The 26,798-nt window shown below is 45.4% G+C and overlaps 2 protein-coding genes and 3 non-coding genes across 7 annotated transcripts; 4 read left to right on the forward strand and 1 right to left on the reverse strand.

The window, feature by feature from the left end:
- Window positions 1-4,505: 4,505 nt before the first annotated feature.
- On the reverse strand, window positions 4,506-22,157 carry lrsam1.L (leucine rich repeat and sterile alpha motif containing 1 L homeolog). 3 transcript variants are annotated; one of them, XM_018229397.2, is made up of 25 exons: window positions 21,913-22,157; window positions 20,461-20,575; window positions 17,968-18,024; window positions 17,778-17,822; window positions 17,594-17,671; window positions 17,139-17,207; window positions 16,895-16,979; window positions 16,498-16,619; window positions 15,750-15,840; window positions 15,456-15,586; window positions 15,328-15,357; window positions 14,496-14,618; window positions 12,884-13,023; window positions 12,624-12,668; window positions 11,979-12,049; window positions 11,695-11,794; window positions 10,323-10,410; window positions 10,167-10,241; window positions 8,738-8,818; window positions 6,391-6,486; window positions 6,152-6,250; window positions 5,918-6,049; window positions 5,751-5,823; window positions 5,529-5,677; window positions 4,506-5,438 (listed from the first exon to the last, which is right to left on the reverse strand). In XM_018229397.2, exons 2-25 carry the CDS (start codon window positions 20,533-20,535, stop codon window positions 5,313-5,315), a joined length of 2,181 nt encoding a protein of 726 aa, XP_018084886.1. In that variant the 5' UTR covers window positions 20,536-20,575; window positions 21,913-22,157; the 3' UTR covers window positions 4,506-5,312. The 3 variants fall into 3 exon arrangements, with proteins under 3 accessions (XP_018084886.1, XP_018084885.1, XP_041428204.1); XM_018229396.2 differs by having other exon boundaries at window positions 20,461-20,580; XM_041572270.1 differs by lacking the exon at window positions 8,738-8,818 and having other exon boundaries at window positions 20,461-20,580; window positions 21,911-22,157.
- A 130-nt stretch (window positions 22,158-22,287) lies between these two features.
- Window positions 22,288-26,694, forward strand: rpl12.L (ribosomal protein L12 L homeolog). Its single transcript, XM_018229399.1, has 7 exons — window positions 22,288-22,470; window positions 24,428-24,501; window positions 25,441-25,539; window positions 25,811-25,892; window positions 26,191-26,277; window positions 26,419-26,531; window positions 26,640-26,694. Exons 1-7 carry the CDS (start codon window positions 22,434-22,436, stop codon window positions 26,643-26,645), a joined length of 498 nt encoding a protein of 165 aa, XP_018084888.1. The 5' UTR covers window positions 22,288-22,433; the 3' UTR covers window positions 26,646-26,694.
- Window positions 24,215-24,342, forward strand: LOC121397460. Its single transcript, XR_005963685.1, has one exon. It is a non-coding gene; the product is annotated as a small nucleolar RNA SNORA65 (small nucleolar RNA).
- LOC121397458 lies at window positions 25,611-25,735 on the forward strand. Its single transcript, XR_005963683.1, has one exon. It is a non-coding gene; the product is annotated as a small nucleolar RNA SNORA65 (small nucleolar RNA).
- On the forward strand, window positions 25,992-26,119 carry LOC121397459. Its single transcript, XR_005963684.1, has one exon. It is a non-coding gene; the product is annotated as a small nucleolar RNA SNORA65 (small nucleolar RNA).
- Window positions 26,695-26,798: the final 104 nt, after the last annotated feature.

Consider the following 26,798-nt stretch of genomic DNA (forward strand, 5'->3'; position numbering starts at 1 on the left):
TCCCTCCTCTAATCTCATTGGCTCCCTCCTGTCTGCTGGGAGGAGCTACTGGTGAATAAAGCATCCGACCCTTCCTTGTACCTATCTAATGTATCAGCCTGTACCCCTGATTCACTTCCCAGCTCTCCCTGTAACACCCCTTTCCCTCCTCTAATCTCATTGGCTCCCTCCTGTCTGCTGGGAGGAGCTACTGGTGAATAAAGCATCCGACCCTTACTTGTACCTATCTAATGTATCAGTCTGTACCCCTGATTCACTTCCCAGCTCTCCCTGTAACACCCCTTTCCCTCCTCTAATCTCATTGGCTCCCTCCTGTCTGCTGGGAGGAGCTACTGGTGAATAAAGCATCCGACCCTTCCTTGTACCTATCTAATGTATCAGCCTGTACCCCTGATTCACTTCCCAGCTCTCCCTGTAACACCCCTTTCCCTCCTCTAATCTCATTGGCTCCCTCCTGTCTGCTGGGAGGAGCTACTGGTGAATAAAGCATCCGACCCTTCCTTGTACCCATCTAATGTATCAGTCTGTACCACTGATTCACTTCCCAGCTCTCCCTGTAACACCCCTTTCCCTCCTCTAATCTCATTGGCTCCCTCCTGTCTGCTGGGAGGAGCTACTGGTGAATAAAGCATCCGACCCTTCCTTGTACCTATCTAATGTATCAGCCTGTACCCCTGATTCACTTCCCAGCTCTCCCTGTAACACCCCTTTCCCTCCTCTAATCTCATTGGCTCCCTCCTGTCTGCTGGGAGGAGCTACTGGTGAATAAAGCATCCGACCCTTCCTTGTACCTATCTAATGTATCAGCTTGTACCCCTGATTCACTTCCCAGCTCTCCCTGTAACACCCCTTTCCCTCCTCTAATCTAATTTGCTCCCTCCTGTCTGCTGGGAGGAGCTACTGGTGAATAAAGCATCCAAACCTTCCTTGTCCCTATCTAATGTATCAGCCTGTACCACTGATTCAGGGAGACAATTCCACATCTTCACAGCTCTCACGTTGCAATGTTTGCCAGTAGGTATGTTGGGTTAGGAAAGCAAGCCATGAACCTCTTGTTCTTGCCACATATTTCGGCAAGAACATGAGCGACTGGCATCTAAACCAGTAAGAGAAAGATAAAATAAAGACAAATGTGGCCAGAGGTTAGTGGAGTGGTTTATCTGAAGGTTACATGCTGAAACAGGTGAGGCTAAGGCAACAGGTGAAAGTCTAAGGCAATGTCTCTGTTCAGAACATACTGACCATAGATGGGATCTCCTTACCACATCGGCCCTTGATTGAGTAAAAACTCCTTGTGTCACTCATTTTAAGAATATGAGGAAGAAGAAGACGCAGGCAATGGAGACAATGAGCCCAAAAGCAAAGCAGATTCTTAAGCAATCAGTGGAAATGGAGGAAGGAGTTGGAGATGGGTGGGCTTCAGACAGAGCAACACGACGGGTGATACCCAACAGGTAAGTACTTTGAATTTCCTGCATGTAGCTGCCGCCCCACAGCTCACCTTGGTTCGGGGGTACTGACTCACTGACTGTGAAGATGGTGGGAATAGGCAGATGCATTTCGTGGTTGGATGGAGAAGGAGAAGACCTTCCGCTGTCACAGCCCGAGCTCTCTGAAGTCTCCCCGTCTGAGATGCTGGAGACTATGGTGCATACTGAGGCTCTGTGGAGCGCCTCCTCGTTGGTTTTCAAGGCTTGAAGGCCAGTTTCAGGCACCAGGGTGACACAGCGGCAGTAGGGGCACACCACAAAGGTCAGCACCCTGCTCTTGCACACCAACCTCTTCAGGCAATGCAAACACAGCAAGTGCCCACACGCCAAAGTCTTTGGTGCTCTTGATTTTGATGTAACCTTGTAGGCCTCGTAGCAGATATGGCACTCGCATTGGTTGTCTTGTATGTGGGCTTCTACATCTACCACCTCCATGGTTGGGTGGAAGGCAAAACCTTGATTATTTTGTTACTGGGTGGATACAAACTCTGGCCGAGTTGCAGACGCCTCAGAGATTCTTGGGGGTCAAAAAGCATTCCAGATGGGCCAAATATGGGTAAATTAGAGAGGACAGAAGCACTTTCCCATCAAGGACACTTCTGTGCAATCCTACCCTGCCCAAGGGTGAAAGAGGTATTTCTCTTGGTTTTCTTGCTGCTCCAAACTGAAATGAATGCACCCTCCAAAAATACACTGCAACATCAGCACCTTCCCATGACCGCATTCAACTTAAGCCGGGTTTAGTAAACCTGTCCAAGGGATGGAAACTTCTTATTCTAAAAACGATGTCAGATTTGAGCAGAAACCGTTTCCCCACCAAGCCCGTCACACCTGGAGTTCTTGGCATGCCTTGTTTTTGGGAATAGCGTTAAATGTTGCAGCCCACCCCCTCCCCAAAAAAGTTATGAAAAGTCTTAGTGGTTGGGAGAAATGTTCTTCTTTGGAAATGATCTCGTCACCAGAGCAAATTCCCTGAGGATTGGGCCGCTCGTCTGTCTAATAATGTAGTCTCTGCACTGCTGATGGAGCTTTTGTAGGATGGATTCGGGAACCTGATGGCAGGGGGCAGTCACTTTAATCATTTATCACTAATTAACATGGATGTGATGATATTGGGAGAAGCTATGCACTCTAGGTAGGGGTCCTTACAAGGTACTGAACTTTGGCCACAAGCCGACTCTGGAAATATTTAACTCAAGCACGTCTAACTAAAAGATCCGATCGTACGAATCATGGTACGATCGGACTTTCCCATCTCCCGACCCGCCACTAACCATTCAGATCAAAGTCTTACCAGTCAGATTAGTTAAAGAACAGATCAGCAATGTTCTGCCCCTGACAGTAATCGTACGATATTTATGTCCAACCAAAGATGGTGACAGTCTCCCACTGAAAATCGTACGATCGGCAATATACGCAGAGATATTATCTGCAGTCGACAGAAATTTTCTAACCTGTCCGATCGACCAAACGACCGATCTCCGCCGGATGAAAAATGTCGGGACTCTCCACACACGGTTCGAAAATCGTACGAATCCTCCATTCGTACAATCAGATCTTTGCGTCTATGGCCAGCTTAAGCTAAGGGTCTACCTCATGGCACCACAACTCAAACTGCCCACACATCTCATACAGTCTGTTGGGATGCCTGCTTCACAAAACTAACTTCCACAGGTTGTTTGTGTAGGTTTATTTAGCTACCCAGAGTGCTTAGTTCTTTGGGAAACTGTCCCTGTCCCCCAAGTTCTGGTCTGATGGGGTATCTGTTTGCCTCCAGGAGCTTGTCTTATGGGGTATCTGTTTGCCCCAAGTTCTGGTCTGATGGGGTATCTGTTTGCCTCCAGGATCTTGTCTTATGGGGTATCTGTTTGGCCCAAGTGCTGGTCTGATGGGGTATCGGTTTGCCTCCAGGATCTTGTCTTATGGGGTATCTGTTTGTCCCAAGTGCTGGTCTGATGGGGTATCTGTTTGCCTCCAGGAGCTTGTCTTATGGGGTATCTGTTTGCCCCAAGTTCTGGTCTGATGGGGTATCTGTTTGCCTCCAGGATCTTGTCTTATGGGGTATCTGTTTGCCCCAAGTTCTGGTCTGATGGGGTATCTGTTTGCCTCCAGGATCTTGTCTTATGGGGTATCTGTTTGCCCCAAGTTCTGCTCTGATGGGGTATCTGTTTGCCTCCAGGATCTTGTCTTATGGGGTATCTGTTTGTCCCAAGTGCTGGTCTGATGGGGTATCTGTTTGCCTCCAGGAGCTTGTCTGATGGGGTACCATTTATGACCAATGGGGGCGCTGTGCCTTGAGGCAGGTTACATGAATTACAATGCTTACTCTTATGTACAGAGAAAGATTGTAGATTAACTGTGGGGTAGCAGGGGATTTTCGGGTAGAGAGGCCCGGACTCTGTCCCATTGAAATGGGCGGGGATATGTTTGGTGAACCAATGAATAAAGATCACTGGGCCAGGGGATACAGTTAACGTGTGCCCATTATCTCTAGTTAATTTTTTATTTACTGTGGGAGTTGGAAAGGGGCTGTTCCCCCCACCCCCTGTTTGTATAACCTGTTAACTGTGAAACCGAGTCGGATTCATTTTCCCTGAAATATATTCCAGGAACTGGAATATTACTTAGCTAATAGTTCCTATTGTCCTCAATGGACAGCAGTGAAACATTACCTTGTTTCCCAATCTTTTGCTATGACATAAGCCTAGGGGTGCACCATATGAAATTGCTATAGGATTACCAATGGCAACGTGTGGTTGAACTACAAAAGCTGCTGAAGGATGCTGGGATTTGCAGTCTGCTGCTAGCTGTGAACTTAAATAGCAGCAGAGCACCACCTCCTCCAAATTCCTTCTATGCAATTGCCCCTCCTAAACAGGAAGTGAATGATTGACCTCGGAGAGCAGAGTCCTGCTTTGTCATATAGCTGCCCCTCTCCCCGACAGCCAGTTTCAGGGACACTAAGGAACCCATGTTCCCCGTGATGTGAAATAAAAAAATGAAACTGCACAAAAGTTTATATGAAGTCAATTTAATGCCTTGTTTTGCCTTTCCTGTAGCCACACAGACAAGTGCTTCACGTATGAGATGACAAGACGGGGAAGAAGGGGGACAGTAGTGTGAAGACCTCAGCCTTACAGTAACCAGTGCAAATTTCTAGGGATGTGTTTTTGGAGGGTTATGATCAATAATATTGCACAACATATATATATAGATTATTGCACAGTTCTAACAGGATGTTGTTTAACAGTCCAGTTCAATTGTGTGCAGAGAGCCCCCACCCAAATAGACTGTATCACTGTTGGATCACTAAATGTATATAGATAAATGCCATATAGGCACACCGGGGCCCGGGTAGCACAAGGGTCACAGATTTCCATCCATCATATTTATAGTAAAAGGGACAATATGTAATAACGCTGGAAAAAGGAGGTTTGTAGAAATCACAAGGAAATTATAAAAATGTACAAAAATAAAGAACGAGCAGGCGAATATTATCTCTATAAATGTCCTTGTGTCAGAACCGCAATAAATAGGGATATTAGGACTCACTGACACTGCAACATACAAACAAAAGGCTGAGAGGTCTGTACCCTCACTGAAAGTCATGGGTGGGAGAGGAGCTAGTGAGTGATACTCGCTACAAATCTACAATGCAGCAGAAGTGCCAATTGCACTAAAGGTAATGACTGAGAGGGGTGGCGATACAAAGAATATTTAGTGCAGCATATTCACATTGCCAGGTAGCACAAACATGCTTCAAGCAGCAGCAAAGAATACAGGCAGCCCCCTCAGTAGATCTGAAGCTTCCACGTGGATCCTTTAGGTGCTCTGGTAGATCCGTAAGTGCTGGGTGATGTCTCTGCGGCACAAGGGGCAGGTATGGAGGGCATTCCCACAAGTGGTGCAGCAACACACATGGCCGCAGGGGAGGAAGATGATGTGGGCCTGTTAAAAACCAAAGGAGAAGATATTAAAGGGGAAGGTTGGCTTGGTTGTGCCAAGCAAATCCCCAGCATTCTATGCTCCAACCATTACCTCCTGTTCCATGCACACGACACACTCTGAGTTTCTATTGGCCACTTCGGTATCAGGGGCTGAAGGCTCGACTGGGGGCTGCTGGACGGATGATGGTGGAGAACATGGCTCCTCTTCAGGCACAATTTTCTCTAAGGCTTTGGGTTGATCTGAAATAAAGGTTCAGTTATTGCGGTTATGTGCAGAGAGTGTGATGTCCATGTTTAGGATCTATGATGTTACCTCTTCTCATGCGCACAATGTCTCTTGATCGCTCAATGATGGCGTGCTGTAAGCCCACTTCTTCAACTCCAATCTACGGAACAGCCAAATAACCATAAGCACCAAAAGTATCAGACCCGAGCCATCAACAGTTCAGAGGGATATGTCCCCACCCTCACTCCTCTTACCTTTTTAAGATCACTGGGGCTCATTTTCTCCAGCATCTCTAAGCAGAACCGATGGTGCGCAAATATGGGAAGATACTTCTCTGCAGAAAGGTCTTTAAGGAGATCCACCAGCTCCTGTTCTATCCCTTCCTCCTACAGAAACAACCAACACACAGGATTTGTTCACAGCAGCTGTTGCCATACTGATTTTATATCGGTTTTATACATATGCCATATTGTTCCTCTTAGACTCACCTGTAGCCTGTGCGATAGAGGTTTCTGGTTGAGCAGGCGCTGGTACTGTATCAGCCAATAGTTCTCCTGCTTGGCTTCACTCTTAGAATCCATTTCACGCTAAAGGAAAAACACAGTCTCCTGTTGATATGGGACAGTGGGGAACTGAGCAAGTATAGACTATTGGCTGCTGGGATTTCTGCCCAGTTTATAACGAGGAGTTTCTCTATGTTTTAGTCCTTAAAGGGCTGACCCCTTACCAACACTGCCAGCAGCTCCTCCTCTCGCTTCTTCTTGTCTTTGAGAAGTTGCTGGAGCATCTCTGTGAGGGCGCATCTCTGCTCGCCGATCACCTCCTGAGTCACAACAGAAATTTAGTCAGACTCTACAGAACATCACATGGGCCTGCCTGGGATTTTGGGAACATGTCTGAATCTGAACATTGCAGGAACCTCAGCCGACTAAACAAGGGATTGTGAAACCAGAACACAACCGAAGGCAGTGGAGTAACTAGATGCTACTGGGCCCCACAGCAAATTAATTTTAGGGCCCCCAACATTTCCAGAGGTTGTCCTGTTTTACCAATATAAATTGACATTTCTCATTAATTAGGGCCTCATAGGCCCCCTATACCTCCTGGGCCCCCCTGCAGCCGCAGGGTCTGCTTCCTCTATAGTTACGCCCCTGCGAAGTGGACTGGGGGTTCTAATTCCACAATCACGGGATGGCGGCAGATTATAGATCCTGGAACTAAAATTGTTTGTGAAATGGATGGAGATGAATCAGTAGGAAGATTACCCCTAAAGCCAGGTACATTTCCTACTGGCAAAGAGAAAATAATATGGAAAAGCAAATAAAAATGACAGCGGGACAGCCCCTACCTATATATCCATATCTATCTATATATATAGCATTAAAGGACAACTGTGGATTGCTTCCCCTTTACTAAAATATCCAGAGGTTGTCGTGTTTTACAAATATATATTGGAATTGCTTATAAATTAGGGCCTTCTGGGGGTACAGAGGCACCACAGGGTCCCCTGCTCAGCACCTAAGTATGTTGTTCTACACAAAGGGTAAGGGGTTGTTTGAGTCTTGTCTGGGCTACAAAATAGACACAAGACACACACACAAAGGAGAGACAAGGGAATTGTGTCAGAAAAGACACACACAAAGAAGAAACAAGGGAATTGTCTCACACACATAAAAGGAGAGACAAGGGGATTGTGTTGGGAAAGACACAAAAAGGGAGAGACAAGGGGATTGTGTCCGAAAAGACACACAAAGGAGAGAAAACACGATTGTGTCAGAAAAGACACACAAAGGAGAGACAAGGGGATTGTGTCAGAAAAGACACACAAAGGAGAGACAAGGGGATTGTGTCAGAAAAGACACACAAAGGAGAGACAAGGGGATTGTGTCAGAAAAGACACACAAAGGAGAGACAAGGGGATCGTGTCAGAAAAGACATACATAAAGGAGAAACAACTCACAAGAAACAACACAAGTTTTGTTTTTTTGTTTCTCTAGAACAATATTTTCTCATATAAAATGATGCACATTATAGACGTGGCTGTGCATGTGACAGGCAGCTTCCAGTAAAGTCTGTCAGAGAGGTCAGCTGACTGCCTGGGGAGCCCTGAAAGTTCCCACCAACTTTGTGATTGGTCAGCGGACACAGGGCAGACTAGGGGGAGATTTCAGCAGCTGGGCGACAACAGATCTCTATTGGCTGGATAACATCAGGTGACCTAACAAATGTATAGCTGAGGTTGTAATCCAAATCAAGTCATTGCAAAAAGGTAATTAACTTTCTATTTTTAAGTTAATTTAATTACAGCTTTAGCCTCTGTCAGCAGCTGGTGTAGGTTACTAATCCAATGCCCATGTGTGGAAGCAGCACAATCAACAGGCCCAATAATAATAATAATAATAATAATAATAATAAGTAACCTCCTATCCTGATATTAATCCAGACTCCTGAAATGAACAAGCGGCACCAAACAAAAGACACACGGACGGGAGACACAGACAAACAGAATGTTGAGGTGTTTCCTCAGAGAAAGCGACAAACGTATATACACATATATAATAAGAGCCGGACAAAGATCAGCTTCGAGTTATTTGTCTTTACGACCCAATCCCAGACCCGTGTCTTAAACAAAGTTAAAGGCAAACTGGCCCTAGAAGGTGAAAGGCTGAAGAACCTGAGGGGAAATCAGGAGCTAAGATGGCCGAATGGATCCTCTGCAGAACAGGGGAAGCCCTAGTGATGCTCTGTGTTTAGGATGGACCCAGGACCCAGCTGAGCAGAACGGTGCCAAGGAACCACAGGTATTATTATTATTATTAACATGTATTTATATAGCGCCAACATATTGCGTACAATGTTTACAATGTGTTATTCATCTTCATGCCTTATGTGTAAGACACATCTCTACTGCTGTGGGAATCAGGGTGGGAATGTGTTAGTAAATTGGCCCTAAACCACTATATCCCACCTGCCCTGTGCTGTGGGGGGATGACTTTTGCTGCTGTGATGGAGAAAAGTGATGGAGGAGACAAAACAACCCCTCCCCCCCCGGACATGCGCACACACACACATACCTGCAGCGCCTCGTTGCCGAATTCTTGCCTCTTTACCTCCAGCTGAGTCAGTTGCATTAACTCAGCCTCTATTAATAATATCTAGAGAAGATGAGACAGGAGGGTTGTGGGTGAATAGGCATCGGTGCCAACGCTGAAAGCCAGGCGACATGGTGCTAGCAGAAATAAAAATATACGCAAACGACCTGTCTGTACTACTCCGTATGGGAACGACTGCCCTGCTCTGCGTGGAAACAACCGCCATGCTCTGCACTGAGTGGGAATGACTGCCCTGCTCTGCACCGAGTGGGAACAGCCGCCATGCTGTGTAGTAATATCATGTTGTATATGATCAAAAACCCACAGCTGTACCATTATAAAAAGAGCTTGCACTCTTCATTCCTGATCAAACAAGAGGCAAATAAAAAGAGACTGAGGCAGTAAAACTAAACATTAAACATCCACATAAACCCTGGGTGCAAACAAACTGGTGCATCTGCAGACCAGAAGTAACAGGAATTGCAGCAGCTACCTGGTTGCTGTGGTGCAATTTACCCTAGCAACCAGGCAGTGGTTTGAATGCGAGACTACAGGAGAGGCCTAAATAGCAAGAAAGGTAAACAACACAGCCTACTGGGGTCATTTCACAGCTGGAAAGAGGCATAGAAAGAAGACAAATTATTCAAAAACCATATATAAAAAAAAAAAACCAATGGAAAAGTTGCCAACAATAGGCCATTCAAAAACATACTACAATTTTAAAAGTTAAATAACTAAGAGACAAAAGCCAGAGTATGACTGCCAGTGAAATGTCGGTCAGACACAAAACTACAAAGTAATTAAAAAAACTGAACCAAAGAGTGAGAGAAGACCTGTCATATTGTGACCCCCCCAAGAGACCGCAGCCAGTTCTTTATACATCTCACACTGGGAGACGGTTGTGCTTCTGGCAGTGACAAGGAACCGCAAAGGAGAGAAAATAAAGAGGAAAATGGCAAAGCCGGAGGGTCAGAACCAAATGAAATGCTGAAATGAGATGGGATGACTCGTAGTACAGCAGGTACACCCCTCTCTGTGATCCCAGAGGGAAGGGGGGTTCCCTGTAAACTGCATGAATCAAGTTCAGTTTGTGTTCTGTTGGAGATTATCCAATGACTGCAAGCTTTGCAGCCCAGATATTATTCAGCTACATTCCCATCATCCTCGGCGAGAAAATGAAGGTGAAAATGCTGCTTCTCCCAGCTAAAGGAGAGGGTAGATAAGAAATGTATATAGAGACAGTGGGCCTGTGAGACAGCACATTAGGTGCTCCATACCACTATAGAAAACTGTACTGGCTTATTCTGGTAAAATCCAAGGGCTTTAGGCTTTCAAGGAAGAAGCTTACGCTCTATGCGGACTGTATCTACTAACCCCCCCAGTGCCCACCACCTGCAGTTCCCAGACTCACCTGTTCCCTTATCTGTCTGTGCATCAGATCCTTCTTCAGCTGCAGAGCCTCAAATGCCGCTTTCTGGATCTCCTCCTGGAACACACAACAGCCGGGTCAGTACATATGCTGTATACTGTATGTATGGGCACCTCTAGCGGCAGGACCATCACTCACCTCCTGCAAGATCTGACTGATGGCTTTGCTTTGATCCAACTGCTGCCAGTACTGTATTTGCTGCAACTTCTTATCCATCTCTGCCAGGCTGTCAATTATCAAGAAAGAAATCATCTGTTACTACCTCAGAGAAAATCAGTATGGCATCTCCCTCCTCCCATATGTATAAATACAATTATACAGAGAAGGAATGTTCTGGGCACACAATAAGCTATACCCTCATACTGTACTGTCTAAGGGAATCAATATGGCACCTCCCATATGTATAAATACAAATATACAGAGAAGGAATGTTCTGGGCACACAATAAGCTATACCCTCATACTGTACTGTCTAAGGGAATCAATATGGCACCTCCCATATGTATAAATACAAATATACAGAGAAGGAATGTTCTGGGCACACAATAAGCTATACCCTCATACTGTACTGTCTAAGGGAATCAATATGGCACCTCCTCCTCCCATTTGTATAAATACAAATATACAGAGAAGGAATGTTCTGGGCACACAATAAGCTATACCCTCATACTGTACTGTCTAAGGGAATCAATATGGCACCTCCTCCTCCCATATGTATAAATACAAATATACAGAGAAGGAATGTTCTGGGCACACAATAAGCTATACCCTCATACTGTACTGTCTAAGGGAATCAATATGGCACCTCCCTCCTCCCATATGTATAAATACAAATATACAGAGAAGGAATGTTCTGGGCACACAATAAGCTATACCCTCGTACTGTCTAAGGGAATCAATATGGCACCTCCTCCCATATGTATAAATACAAATATACAGAGAAGGAATGTTCTGGGCACACAATAAGCTATACGCTCATACTGTACTGACTAAGGGAATCAATATGGCACCTCCTCCTCCCATATGTATAAATACAAATATACAGAGAAGGAATGTTCCATTGGCAATGTCTATGTAAGAGAGGCCTGAGCAGCACAGGTTAATAAGAAACCCCATATGTCCCTGTGTATAATGATCTACAAAATAAATGTTCCCACTGGAACCCTGTGATCTTTAATAAGAGAACGATGCACAATAATTGACAGGGGCCCTTTTCTGTGTCATTAGGTAGGTTGTAATGAAAAGGAACAGAGTAAATGATCTACAGGTTCCTCCTGATCCTACTTCACATTATAGAAATCAGGGATTTGAGACAGTTAGACCTCCTGATCTTGCAGAACTACAGGTCTCATCAAGTAGAGCCGCTACTGTCTTGAGGTAAGGTGGGAACCTATATACTCGGGCAGCAGTGTAGCAATATTTTGGCCCCCTCTCAACCAGCAGAGCCCAGAAAAGGAGCCTCAGTACAGAATCACCTGCCATAGCCTTAGCCACATTACTAAGCCTCTCACCTGGAACAGGTCTGGTACACCATCTCCTGGCGGCGGGACTCGTAGGCCATCTGAAGCAATTTGCTTTTGTAGGTCTCGGCCAACATCTGCTGCATGGCAGCTGAATGGAGAGTTAGGGATAGAGGTCAGTGTTCTGTCCATGTGTACTACATGTGAAAGCGTCATTAATAAACACATCTCAGCACTGGGTTTTGCCTATAACTGATGCCCGCCCACAATGCCCCGAGAAAGCCCACCATCTTCTACATTTCAACTAAATTAAAAGTGCTAAATATTCTACTTACAGGCCACTTCCTTCCGTCGCAAGTTGTCTGTCTCCTCCTGGGTGATTGACATGAGGTGCTCCATTTTAATTCTGAAAGGTATGGTAAAACTGTGACCACCGGGCACCTGGGCCCCCAATAAATAAAATAATGCCCCTCACACCCACATTCATGCCCCTAATTCATTGGGCCATGCACCATTTATACACAAACTCCACCTACAAGCCCCACCCACAAATTGTGCCTTTTTATCTCAGAGCACCCTTCTGCCATGGGACGCCTAGTTGCAGCACCCCCTGATGGTGGCCCTGACCCAATCCTTGTGCAGGGAGTGTAGTGCAGGACTTTAAAAAAGAAGTACAGTTAATTGGGGAGCCCAACCACCATGAATAAGATTCAAACTGTTACCCCCAGGATGACACTTTTATTCTTCACCGGCCTCTGCTCTGCCCAAGGGGCCTTTTTGTAGAAGAGGAGCACAGTTTGGGGGGGCATTAGATTCACTGGCTGCTTTACAAACTGGTACCCCTTAGTGAGTTTACCTGTACTTCTCCTTTAACTTAAGAGAAACAAATAAAGAAAGTCTTATACCCACGTGCCCACAAGCTACAGATTCCCCAGTGCCCGGCCTAGTGCTCCCCAGTGATTACAGAACTGGTCTCTTACCGCTCGTCCTCTAGTGATTTCAGAATTGCTGAATTCTGCTTTTGTCTGCAAATAAAGCAAGTCACATGGTTACCTCTGCAGTTTAATATCACATAAAGGGATCGGAGAATAAAAGGGTGAGAGCCAAAAGCATATGGTTCTGGGATGGAATTAGGAAATATGCATGCCTCTCAGTGATTGGATGAAACGAGGATGGAGCACACTTAGTGCTGCAGAACAGATATCAGCATGCACCATGTTAGTATGTGTGGGCCCCTGACCTGCGGTTCTGCTCCAGCAGATTTTTGATACGGTACGAGACGCCCTTCTCCATCTGCTTGAGCTGCTCCTGGAGCCGTTGCCTCTCGCTCTGAATCTGCTGTTGATGTTTGTTCAGCCCTTTCTCCAGCCTCGATTGCTCCTGCTCAAACAGCTAGGATCAGTTATTCCTTCCCCACAAATCTGCCAGCATTGGTATTCCCCTGTACTAAGCATAATTTAGCAGGAACAGCCCCCTAAGTTTGCTCATAGTCTGTACAGAGAGATCCCATAAAACTATGGCAGCATAGGTATTCCCTGTACTAAGCACAATTCAGCAGGAACAGTCCCCTAAGTTTGCTCATAGTCTGTACAGAGAGATCCCATAAAACTATGGCAGCATAGGTATTCCCTGTACTAAGCACAATTCAGCAGGAACAGTCCCTAAGTTTGCTCATAGTCTGTACAGAGAGATCCCATAAAACTATGGCAGCATAGGTATTCCCTGTACTAAGCACAATTCAGCAGGAACAGTCCCTAAGTTTGCTCATAGTCTGTACAGAGAGATCCCATAAAACTGTCAGCATAGGTATTCCCTGTACTAAGCACAATTCAGCAGGAACAGTCCCTAGGTTTGCTCATAGTCTGTACAGAGAGATCTCATAAAACTATGGCAGCATAGGTATTCCCCGTAATAAGCACAATTCAGCAGGAACAGTCCCCTAAGTTTGCTCATAGTCTGTACAGAGAGATCCCATAAATCTATGGCAGCATAGGTATTCCCCGTAATAAGCACAATTCAGCAGGAACAGTCCCCTAAGTTTGCTCATAGTCTGTACAGAGAGATCCCATAAAACTATGGCAGTATAGGTATTCCCCTGTACTAAGCACAATTCAGCAGGAACAGTCCCCTAAGTTTGCTCATAGTCTGTACAGAGAGATCCCATAAAACTATGGCAGTATAGGTATTCCCCTGTACTAAGCACAATTCAGCAGGAACAGTCCCTAAGTTTGCTCATAGTCTGTACAGAGAGATCCCATAAAACTATGGCAGCATAGGTATTCCCCGTAATAAGCACAATTCAGCAGGAACAGTCCCCTAAGTTTGCTCATAGTCTGTACAGAGAGATCCCATAAATCTATGGCAGCATAGGTATTCCCCGTAATAAGCACAATTCAGCAGGAACAGTCCCCTAAGTTTGCTCATAGTCTGTACAGAGAGATCCCATAAAACTATGGCAGCATAGGTATTCCCCTGTACTAAGCACAATTCAGCAGGAACAGTCCCTAAGTTTGCTCATAGTCTGTACAGAGAGATCCCATAAAACTATGGCAGCATAGGTATTCCCTGTACTAAGCACAAGTCAGCAGGAACAGTCCCTAAGTTTGCTCATAGTCTGTACAGAGAGATCCCATAAAACTATGGCAGCATAGGTATTCCCTGTACTAAGCACAATTCAGCAGGGACAGCCCCCTAAGTTTGCTCATAGCCTGTAAAGGGAGATCTCATAAAACTATGGCAGCATAGGTATTCCCTGTACTAAGCACAATTCAGCAGGAACAGCTTTTTGCTGAGAGACCATCCAATTCGGAAGCATTTTACCCAACAGGCACTCCCAGACACATATGCCTCACCTCTCTCACGGTCTGTAGGATCTCATCTTTGTGTGTGTTGCTCTGAAGGAGAAGCTGTGCTTGTTCCCTCTGCCCCAGATCCAACTGTCGCTCAAACTCCAGTTTTTCCAGCATTTTCTGTTCCTGAAAAGGGACATGGAGCAGGAAACTATTCTAAGCATGTATAATGGCATACAGGGCTGGTCCTATCACATGTGGGGCCCAATTGGGACCATGTTGGCGGGGCCCCTAGACAAAGTGTTGCTGGCTACTGACACACCAAGTATTTAGGAAAATAAGGGCATACAGGCACAAAATAGAAAGGAAAGGGGCAGACAAGGTAACATAATAGGGGCACACAGGGTAAGAGAGAGAGGGAGGAAATAGGAGAGTGGACTGGGCCAATTAGTTTGGGGCTGGGCCGATTCAGCTTGGGAGCAGGCTTGGTTGGATTGGGGGCAGGCAGGGCCTATCAAGGTTGGAGGAAAGCTGGGCCTATGAGAGTTGGGGGCAGGCTAGACCTATGGATTTGGGGATGGGCTGGACTCTCAAAGTTGGGGGCAGGCCAGGCAGCATCATGTGCTGAGGGAAATATTATCTGTGCTGCCCTGTGGTGCGGGGCCCCCCAGAGGTGCGGGGCCCAATTGGTCCAATTGGCCTAAGGCCGGCCCTGATGGCATATTCATGTTATGTCTCTCTGGGGGAAAAGAAGCTGCCATATTAATGGCTGATGAAAGTAAAGCTGGCACATGAGAAGGGACGAAGTTGGTCTGTTCCATACTGGGCACAGCTGTGAGCTTTCTCATAAGCAAGATACACCCCTATAGACATCCCATGTTCCTGCAGGACTCACCTTTCTCTTCTCATACTCCGAGAACTTGTTCTGTAATCAACAGAGAGACACAAGGCAGTTAGAAAAGGCTAGCTCTATGTTCCTATACATATACATACAAATATACAGAGGTGGAATGGGGCACACACCTGCCAGTCTGTTTGTTCCTGTAAGGACTGCACTAGGGCCCCATCCACAGCATCCACTTGGGTGTCACATGAATTGTTCTCCAGCGCAGACAGGAGGTACTGGGAAGGGGGACAATACTCAATACCCAGCTCTGAATGGGAAACGGAGAATGAAACTGCAGACATTGTATTGCACTGCTACAGACAGCCTTATCCTTACAGATATCAATATCCCTTAGAAGGGTGAAATGCAAACATAAGTAGTATCTTAACACAAATAAAGACTTCTGTTTGGGTTCTATAGATCCAAATTACCTTTGCACAGGAACCGCTGGATGGCTTCTGTTCCTTCACTGCACACAGCTGGAGGGGGGAAGAGCATCCCAGAAGCATCCAGGGACAGGGTCTGTTGGATTGGACCACAGAACCTTAGGTACAACAATCTGCTCTAGGTTTATCAGGAAAGGATCTGGTAGCATTTGAATTAAGCAATTATCCCTCACCTAACTAAATGCATTAGCATGGAATATGGGGTAATTTAATGCTCCTGGGCTGCTCTCTTTCCCATGGTCAGACGAGGGAGTTCTTGCCCAAGTAAAAGGCCTGACAATAGCCCAGTTTTCCAAATAGATAAATCCAAACAATCTTGTTTTTTTAATGTGACTTCACCTTTCTCTGGCAAACTGCTTTAGCCTGCTTCTCTTGGTCCATAGCAATGAAAGAACTGGAATAATGCAGTCTGTGCTTTCATCTGAGTACAAGCATCCCTCCTATCTGACCATAGGAAAGAGAGCAGCCCAGGAAAGGAGAATCCAGGAATAAGAGCTCTGTACTTGGGAAAGTACTAGAGAGAGATGGGATTCCAAGGGGAAGGTTCCTCTCTAACCATAATAAAAAGAACAACCCAGGAGCAGGAGAGTGCAACCTCTATAATTGGTTAAATACTAATAATAAGAGTTTCCAAGTACAACTGGGTCCTGTTTCATGTTATCTGAACCCTAAAACTCACTGTCACAAGAGAAATTAAGCGGCAGGATCATTGCAGGATGAAACAGAAGCTCACCTCCAGTGTGCGGACATTGGCCAGAGACCGTGGGAGCTCCTGAAGCCTATTTTCACTGATGTTTAAAGTCCTCAGGCTGCGCAGCCCCCTGATAGTGGGAGGTAGAACTTTGAGTTTGTTCCCTACAGATACAGAGACAAGTTCCAATGGTTTCCTCATATCTCAATACTTTCAAAACTCCTTGTCGTTACTGTTAACTGGTTGCTAGGATCCCACTTATCCTAGCAACCAGGCAGGTGTTTGAGTGATGAAAACAAGAGGGTATGAATCAGATGGGGGCTTGTTTTGGTTGCAACCTTGGGCCCAGCACTGGGGAGAGTAGTGATGGAGGTTATTCTCCAGGACTAGAACCCCCCCCCCACACACACACCCAAAATACAAAGACCAAAATACAAACCTTTCACATTTAGTGTCTGCAGTTGAGACAAGTCTCCGATGGAATCAGGAAGAGTTCGTAAGAGATTTCGTTCAATGTTTAGCACCTGGAATACAGAAGTTGGAAGGGAATAATGGGGTGACACTACCGATCCTAACCCATACCCTAATTAAAAGTAGGTCATTCCCATGACTTCCCTTAAAGGCATGTCCCCATCCCTAATCTGACTGACATTATGTTCTCTAGTGCTCCCATGTCCACTTACCCGTAAGGATGTCAGCTGACCCACGTTGGCTGGAAGTGCTGCAATCTGGTTCTCATGGAGATCCAGAACCTTAATGGGACAAATTGTTCATTTAAACCATTAACACATAAAGCTACAAATGGGTACAGCATTTCTAGCCTAATTCTAAGTTAAGCGTTTAGTTGTGCTTTAGGGCAATGGCCGACAGGGAGATTTGTTGCTCCGAGATTTTTTAAGAGCGTCTGCCTCTGGAGGAAACTTCGGGCGATTTAGCAATATGTTGGTCACACCGCCAGTGATTTCAATTATTTGCAATGGAGAGGCATTTTCAGGAGATTTGTCACCCATAGTTGCTCATTAAAATCGCAGGCGACAAATCTCCACATCGGCCACAGTACTAGGGCACAGTTAAAGCAGAGGATTGCTCTATTTGGACTTCTAGCAGTTTCCAGAACCATATGTTGTGCCGTACTTACCTTCAAGGCTGATAGATCAGAAATCTGGCAAGACTTGGGGACCAGCTGGGTTAAAATATTATTGTGAACAATCAGAACCTGCCAAGTGAGAGGAACATGATGTTTAAGGGCAGTCTCTGGTGGTTATTTAATTCCCCCCAAGAGAAGCACTAGGATGAAAAGATCATCTCAGGAGTAACGTTACCTTTTTCTGCAAAACGCGGCATGTAGAGAAGGCGCCATCGGGAATCTAGGAGGAGGCATGCAGCTGGTTATTTAGTATGGCAGCACTACGCAATAAACTCGCAATAAGGCATTACAGGAGGGCAGAACTGGTAACAGAAACAAGGTGTTAATTATATGAATCTTTAAGTTTTACACAAAAGCAGACTTACCTCAGATAATTCACAGTTTGAGATGTCAAGAATGTCATCAGCGCCGGCCTCTTTGGCCTAAGAAAACAAAGTAACATGTTAGCCATGAGATGGAAACTCCCATTATAAAAATTAACATACAGTAAGTACCACCATGAGAGGCACCTGGGCCCATTCCCATTAGGTACCTAGTAAGCAAATCCAGAACCAGAGCTCAGTTACTGGGAACATCATGGGGTGGGGTGTAGATTCACTTTATCCAAGAGGAGGAAGTAAAGAGAATCCGAGATCTGCACCTCGATTGGGTTATATTTAGTTACTCAGGGGGAGGTTCTTGTTTTACCATGGGAAATAGAGCAGCTTAGGAATAAGGAGTACTAAGTTATCAGAACTCTCTACCTAGGTATGATCTGGGGTAGATTGGATTCACTTACCCAGGGGGAGGTTCCTGTCTGACCATGGGAAAGAGAACAGCCCAGGAGCAGGAAGTACAGAGAATCAGAGCTCTGTACCTGGGTAAGTACTGGGGGGAGATTGGATTCACTTACCCAGGGGAGGTTCCTGTCTGACCATGGGAAAGAGAGCAGCCCAGGAGCAGGAAGTCCAGAGAATCAGAGCTCTGTACCTGGGTAAGTACTGGGGGAGATTGGATTCACTTACCCTGGGGGAGGTTCCTGTCTGACCATGGGAAAGAGAACAGCCCAGGAGCAGGAAGTACAGAGAATCAGAGCTCTGTACCTGGGTAAGTACTGGGGGAGACTCTATTCACTTACCCTGGGGGAGGTTCCTGTCTGACCATGGGAAAGAGAACAGCCCAGGAGCAGGAAGTACAGAGAATCAGAGCTCTGTACCTGGGTAAGTACTGGGGGAGATTGGATTCACTTACCCAGGGGGAGGTTCCTGTCTGACCATAGGAAAGAGAACAGCCTAGGAGCAGGAAGTACAGAGAATCAGAGCTCTGTACCTGGGTAAGTACTGGGGGAGATTGGATTCACTTACCCAGGGTGAGGTTCCTGTCTGACCATGGGAAAGAGAGCAGCCCAGGAGCAGGAAGTACAGAGAATCAGAGCTCTGTACCTGGGTAAGTACTGGGGGAGATTGGATTCACTTACCCAGGGGGAGGTTCCTGTCTGACCATGGGAAAGAGAACAGCCCAGGAGCAGGAAGTACAGAGAATCAGAGCTCTGTACCTGGGTAAGTATTGGGGGAGATTGGATTCACTTACCCAGGGGGAGGTTCCTGTCTGACCATGGGAAAGAGAACAGCCCAGGAGCAGGAAGTACAGAGAATCAGAGCTCTGTACCTGGGTAAGTACTGGGGGAGATTGGATTCACTTACCCAGGGGGAGGTTCCTGTCTGACCATAGGAAAGAGAACAGCCTAGGAGCAGGAAGTACAGAGAATCAGAGCTCTGTACCTGGGTAAGTACTGGGGGAGATTGGATTCACTTACCCAGGGGGAGGTTCCTGTCTGACCATGGGAAAGAGAACAGCCCAGGAGCAGGAAGTACAGAGAATCAGAGCTCTGTACCTGGGTAAGTACTGGGGGAGATTGGATTCACTTACCCAGGGGGAGGTTCCTGTCTGCGAATATATTACCTAATTTCCCCAGAGTCTCTCCTGATAGTCGATGCCTGGTGTTGGCTGGAGGGGTCGGCACCTCTCCCAATCGTATCTATAGAGAAAATTAGCCGAACAACTGTACCTGGGTAAGTACTGGGGGAGATTGGATTCACTTACCCAGGGGGAGGTTCCTGCCTGACCATGGGAAAGAGAGCAGCCCAGGAGCAGGAAGTACAGAGAATCAGAGCTCTGTACCTGGGTAAGTACTGGGGGAGATTGGATTCACTTACCCAGGGGGAGGTTCCTGTCTGACCATGGGAAAGAGAACAGCCTAGGAGCAGGAAGTACAGAGAATCAGAGCTCTGTACCTGGGTAAGTACTGGGGGAGATTGGATTCACTTACCCAAGGGGAGGTTCCTGTCTGACCATGGGAAAGAGAGCAGCCCAGGAGCAGGAAGTACAGAGAATCAGAGCTCTGTACCTGGGTAAGTACTGGGGAAGATTGGATTCACTTACCCAGGGGGAGGTTCCTGTCTGACCATAGGAAAGAGAACAGCCCAGGAGCAGGAAGTACAGAGAACTGTTTCTGGGTTTTGTCTAGAGGTAGATAGGATTTACTTAACCAGGGAAAAGTTCCTGCCTGATCATGGGAAAGAGAGCAACATAGGCGTAGGAAGCACAGAGGATTAGGGCTTTGCACCTGGGCATATAATGGGCAGCAGATTGGATTCACCCGAGAAAACAATTCTAGTGGATCTAGTGCAAGTATTAACTATAAAATAGTTTCCTTGGGTAACGAATCCAATCTCCCACACATTATATACATTTCTTTCCTTTATGTTATTCACCTGCCATATATAATAAGGCATATGCAGACATATATTATAAAGAATGTTGTAATTTGTAGAAATAGAGAGAAAGAGAGAAACACCAGTTGGTGGAGATTCACGTACCAGGCACATCTGATATTCCAGGCGTTTCCTTGCTTCCCCGCTCTGCTTCTGCTTCCTGAAGAAAAGTGGCATCATGGCCCCCCAATTTGGCAGCCTCGGCCCTCCAGCAGTGTGGCTATACTGAAAGGAGGGGGGTATGATTACATTATAGCAATTTCTTTCATCAGAATCACACATAATTACACTCAGTAATTAGCAACATAATAAAATGCCAAGTGGAACGGTCTTTAAAAATATCAGAGATAGGTGGGATGAGTATCTTTAACCCCTTCACTGTATGTCTTACCCTAGCACTTACCCTATCCGTGTGTGCTTAGAGCCCTGACTGCAATAGTAATTCTCCCCTGTCACCAAGTCCCATCGGTCAGGAGCCAATTAGAACGACACAGAAGCAATTAAAAAATGCATTTGCATAATGTCCAATGCAAAAAAAAAACCACAAAACAGGAAGCCAAGGTGTAACCCTGATACCATATTCATTCTGACTCAAGTCACTTGTATGTGTATATATATATTCTATTCATCTAGTTTTACTTGTTTGTATCCGTAACACAGCATGCTGTTGTCATTTTAATTAACTTTATAAGGCGGCATCATTAACCGGATCATTAACCACTCCCAGCCTGGATTGGACAGCTCCTCTTACATAGTCAGTAGGTAAGTAGCTCTATGAATAAATAATAGAAAGAGAAGAGCTGGCTTGAGTGTATTTCCTCCCTATTTCAGCTACTTAGATCCTGAGAGCCATCAATGTTGCTGGGGCTGCACTGTCTCTTGTATGTTTATCTGGTTGCTAGGGTCCAAATTCCCCTAGCAACCATGCATTGATTGGAATAATAGACTGAAATATGAATAGGAGAGGGACTGAATAGAAAGATGAGGAATAAAAAGTAGCAGTAACAATACATTTGTAGCCTTACAGGGCATTTGGTTTTAGATGGGGTCAGTGATCCCCATTTGAAAAAGAAGCTTAGAATTAGTCATTCTATAACATACTAAACGTTAACTTAAAGGTACAGCACCCCTTTAATGTAGACAGACAGGCAGTAATATAGAAGTGCATATTGATACAGATGAACAGACAGGGGATAGAGCAACAGATGATGATGGAGGAAGGACAGACATACAGATACATATGAACTAAATGGGTGGATAGAAAGAGTTTATATTATTATATTAGATTAATATCAATCTGCTATAGATCTCTATTGAGTGTGAATGAAATGGGCAGCGAAACTCCTGGAAGATTGTCTATTACTCAGTGAACAGGTGTATTGGTATTTAATTCATGGTTTCATGGAAAGCTGTCTGGCTGGTGGGATATTAGTGATCACTGGATATAAAGGCGGATACATGATGTCTTTATTGACAGATAATAGAGTGACAGACAATAGAGTAAGTGCTGGCAGCATCAGCAGGGCCAGACAAGCCCATAGAGCCCGATACTCACACACAGCCCGTCAGTGGGCGGAAGTTTAAGCTCAGGAGCCAGACAGGGAGCCTCCCTCTGTCCCTCACTGCCAGGGAACTTGCACCATCATTGCAGCGATTGCCAGCACCAGCTTCTGCATCACTGCCACTTCCTTCTTCCTGGTCACGTGCTTCACACTCAGGCTATCTGTTAGCTTTTGTTATTGTCACTGGGAGCAGGAGGGGCTGTGATTGGGCAGTGCCAACCCCATAATCCCTGACACGCCTAGTCATAAAGTGGGCAAGGCTTTGTATCGTCACATGTACACGCCCCCTTCCCTTCTGAATTCACTCGCGGGGTGGGACCTGTCAATTTGTCACGCCCCTTTCTGTCTATGTTCTCGCGTCTGTTATAAAACGTGACTTCCCGCTACTCCTCCCTCTTTCTCGTCCTGCTTTGCTGGTGGTGGAGGTGCAACTGCTTATCGGTCGTCCCTAATCTGGGTTCATCCGACACCGAAACCGGCCCGAGTGAAGCGGACTGTCCCTAGTTTACTGCCGCCATGCCTCCTAAACTCGACCCCAACGAGATTAAAGTCGGTACGTGTTTATTTCTGGAGGTTTCGCTGAGCCGAGCCCGAACGCCTCAGACACGGTACTTGGGATGTTCTCACTGGGGTTGCTATTGTTGTCTTGCTACGGGTGCCCGCCTGGGACATTACAAACTTTCTGTGCTAATAGTGACGTGTTCTGCCCATTAATGGGGTTGTTATCCCTTTAAATGAACTGTCAGTGTGATGTACACAGGGATATTCTGAGACTATTTGCAATCTTTTATTATTTGTGGTTTTATTTAGCTTTTTATTCAGCAGCTCTTCAGTGTGTCATCAGCAGTCTGGTTGCTAGGGTCCAAATTCCCCTAGCAACATGCATTGATTTGAATAAAAGACTGGAATAGGAGAGGGGCTGAATAAAAAGATGAGGAATAAAAAGTAGCAATAACAATACATTTGTAGCCTTACAGAGCAATTGTTTTTTAGATGGGGTCAGTGACCCTCCTTTTTGAAAGTTAGATAGATTCAGAAGACTAAGGCAAATAATTCAAAAAGTATAAAAAAACTTTAAAATTGCTTCGAATTGCCTTTCTGCAAGATACTTAAAGTTCACTGAAAAGGGAACCCCCCATGTAAGGGAGAATTAAAGCCTCCGGGTAGAACTACACGAGCGATTCCGACGCGCTGTGCTTAAATGTAGGCGTCAAATCGGATGCGACAGAAAGTAAGTTACGGAATGTGCAGCTTCTGCGTATTTATGCCCGATGGAGCTTTTTTTAAAAACTCAAAGTAAAAATGCCATGTCTGGCCTTGCCCTAAAAGCGCATGCTGTCTATAATGCACTCAATTTACTATGTCAGCCCAGCGCCACAGGCTTTCGGCAGTTTCTGATCTTAAGTCGGTGGCTCTGCACATGCTCAGTGTGACCTGTGGGAAGCTAAGCTTTATGTATCAGCCTTTCTGCTTTATCATTAACAAGCGCTAAACAAAAAGGAAATGGAGTGATCCAACCTCTCTGCCGATTTGATTAGCGATTTCAGCATAAAAATCGAATCCATGAAACAAACTTTCACAGTCAAAGTTATGATTTTTAAAAGCTCACCAAATAGATGACTTGGTTCGGGTGCTTTTGCCCTCCGCTTTACACTGTTTCTCCAATGATACAGATATGGGTCACTCCCTGCTCCTGTTTGGTGGCCCAGATGCAGCGTCCCGAATCCTCGGCAAAGTGGAGTCCTCAATCCTTCAAACCAACATATGACACGCACTCAATGGGACTCCAGGCAGCGGTAAAATTTCAGATAGATTTTTTACACACATATTCAGTCCTAACGCGAACACACGAAACGCGTTAGGACTGAATGTTTGTGTAATAAATCTATCTGAAATTTTACCGCTGCCTGGAGTCCCGTTGAGTGCGTGCCATTTGTCGGTTTGAAGGATTTCTGCTTTATCATGTTTAATTTTAAACTATGAGCCTAATTCAAGTAGATTTATTACTGATAAACTCCTCTTGCATAGGCTCGTAGCTTCAGATACTCGGCTTTTAAAAATGGACACAATCCGTTTGCTATGAACCCACAATTTGTGAACTCTCCTTCCCCATGAGAATGGGTCACACATGCCCAATATTAAGCCCCCAGCTTTGAAAAAGGTGCCAGCAGCCCTGCTCTCTTGTTGTTCTTTACAGAGTTAAGTGTCTTGTTGTCGGGGTCAGTTACCTTAGCAACCTTAAGACAAAATATATCTTGTATATTCAGCAATTCTGCTGTCCTGGGTCCCTGTAGCCACCCGCCACTATACCAGTCTGCTGTGGCTTGGTGTATTCCAGTGGTGAGCTGAGAACAACCTCTCCTCTTAGGAAACAGGGCTTTTCTGTGTGTGTGATCATCCCTGTGCCGAAAGATGGAAGACAGTCTTTCTTCATAGCAGCTGGGGTCTTAGCCTGTATGATGGGCTGATGTAATTAATGTCCAACTCATTTTTTTTTTTTTTTCTTCTAGTGTGCCTGAGATGTACCGGTGGGGAGGTTGGTGCCACCTCTGCTCTGGCCCCTAAAATTGGACCTTTGGGTTTGGTAAGTACTTTCTCTGTAATTGAGTTTATGCTTATTGTGGTATAGATTAAGTGCCCAGAACATTCCTTCTCTGTATATTTGTAATTATACATATGGGAGGAGGTGCCATATTGATTCCCTTAGACAGTACAGTATGAGGGTATAACTTATTGTGTGCCCACAACATTCCTTCTCTGTATATTTGTATTTATACATATGGGAGGAGGTGCCATATTGATTCCCTTAGACAGTACAGTATGAGGGTATAGCTTATTGTGTGCCCAGAACATTCCTTCTCTGTATATTTGTATTTATACATATGGGAGGAGGAGGTGCCATATTGATTCCCTTAGACAGTACAGTATGAGGGTATAGCTTATTGTGTGCCCAGAACATTCCTTCTCTGTATATTTGTATTTATACATATGGGAGGAGGAGGTGCCATATTGATTCCCTTAGACAGTACAGTATGAGGATATAGCTTATTGTGTGCCCAGAACATTCCTTCTCTGTATATTTGTATTTATACATATGGGAGGAGGAGGTGCCATATTGATTCCCTTAGACAGTACAGTATGAGGGTTTAGCTTATTGTGTGCCCACAACATTCCTTCTCTGTATATTTGTATTTATACATATGGGAGGAGGTGCCATATTGATTCCCTTAGACAGTACAGTATGAGGGTATAGCTTATTGTGTGCCCAGAACATTCCTTCTCTGTATATTTGTATTCATACATATGGGAGGAGGTGCCATATTGATTCCCTTAGACAGTACAGTATGAGGGTATAGCTTATTGTGTGCCCAGAACATTCCTTCTCTGTATATTTGTATTCATACATATGGGAGGAGGTGCCATATTGATTCCCTTAGACAGTACAGTATGAGGGTTTAGCTTATTGTGTGCCCAGAATATTCCTTCTACAGATATATATGTAAAATTGTTTTTCTCTCCTTAGTCTCCCAAAAAAGTTGGTGATGACATAGCCAAGGCTACTGGTGACTGGAAGGGGCTGAGGATCACAGTCAAACTGACCATCCAGAACAGACAGGCTCAGGTAATGCAGTTTTGTGAACTGAAAGCTGGTGCTGTGCTGATTTCATTAAATGTACAAGGTGGGTAAAGCCACCCGCCACTATACCAGCCTGCCTGTGGCTCGGTGTATTCCAGTGGTGAGCTGAGAGTGACCCCTTCTTAGGAAACAGGGTCCTTCTGTGTGTGAGAGCCTCTGTGCCGAAAGATTGGGAACACAATGCTCACAGCCTGCTGGGGTGGGGGGATATGGGCAAACATGGCAGTGGGTCTGATTTTACGGTTTAATTTTGCAGATTGAGGTTGTGCCATCTGCCTCTGCGCTGATCATTAAAGCCCTGAAGGAGCCTCCCCGGGACAGGAAGAAGCAGAAGAACAGTAAGTTCTGATAATTGGCCTGTCGTTATGCATGCTTTGTCTACAGTCACTGATTAGTGAACTTTTGTGTCTGTGTCTTTTGATTAAATATGGCAGCCACCCGCCACTGCAGCAGTTTTATTTCCTAACTGCCTACAGTCCAGTGGTGCGCTAAGAACACTCTCCATCTTAGGAAACAGGTGCATTCTGGGTGTGAGTGAACCTGTGCCGAAAGACTGGAAACAAGACTGCAACTCCCGCTCCCTTATACTGATGGCTTTGCCCGGATATTTACTTATGCAATTTTATTTTTCACCAGTTAAACACAATGGCAACATCTCCATGGATGAAGTGATCAGCATCGCTCGCCAGATGAGGCACCGATCCCTGGCCAGAGAGCTTTCTGGTGAGTTTGGGCAGCTCATGATACACCCGTCTCTATTGGTTGAAGGAAATACTTGCTTGAATCCTTGGAGACCAAACTGTGTTTTTAAAGGGACAGACCTACAAAACTCTGCCTGTATTCTAACCATATTTATTCTCTTAGGAACCATTAAGGAGATCCTGGGTACGGCACAGTCTGTAGGATGCAATGTTGATGGCAGACACCCTCACGATATCATCGACGATATCAACAGCGGAGAACTGGAGTGCCCGGCAGTAAGTAGCCCTCCTTTTAACTAGCTTTATACACAAGTCATGTCCACAGTGCTAGAAATCTGGTACACTGTAAGGCAATTGTATCATTAATGGATATTTCTCCCACAGAGCTAAATCTGCTGTGAAGACAATGGGATTCCTCAATAAAGAAAATTGCATTTCACTTGTCTTGCCTCTTTTTATTCGTTTGTGTTCTATCTGCTTCAGATGAAGGTTGTCGGCCTGTCACACTTGTTTTTCAAGAGTTTGTGCCCCTTTATGGACCAT

Source organism: Xenopus laevis, chromosome 8L, assembly GCF_017654675.1.
Source record: "Xenopus laevis strain J_2021 chromosome 8L, Xenopus_laevis_v10.1, whole genome shotgun sequence".
Classification (NCBI taxonomy): Eukaryota; Metazoa; Chordata; class Amphibia; order Anura; family Pipidae; genus Xenopus; species Xenopus laevis.

Bases quoted from the DNA above. Each gene is read 5' to 3' on its own strand.
- lrsam1.L (XM_018229397.2), bottom strand. From the start codon at position 20,535: ATGATGCCACTTTTCTTCAGGAAGCAGAAGCAGAGCGGGGAAGCAAGG. The intron at 17,672-17,777 runs GTAACGTTACTC...CTCACTTGGCAG, and splicing joins GCCGCGTTTTGCAGAAAAAG to GTTCTGATTGTTCACAATAA. The intron at 15,587-15,749 runs GTAATTTGGATC...TTTCCCATTCAG, and splicing joins CCAGCGGTTCCTGTGCAAAG to AGCTGGGTATTGAGTATTGT.
- rpl12.L (XM_018229399.1), top strand. From the start codon at position 22,434: ATGCCTCCTAAACTCGACCCCAACGAGATTAAAGTCG. The intron at 22,471-24,427 runs GTACGTGTTTAT...TTTTTCTTCTAG, and splicing joins CCCCAACGAGATTAAAGTCG to TGTGCCTGAGATGTACCGGT. The intron at 25,540-25,810 runs GTAATGCAGTTT...TTAATTTTGCAG, and splicing joins TCCAGAACAGACAGGCTCAG to ATTGAGGTTGTGCCATCTGC.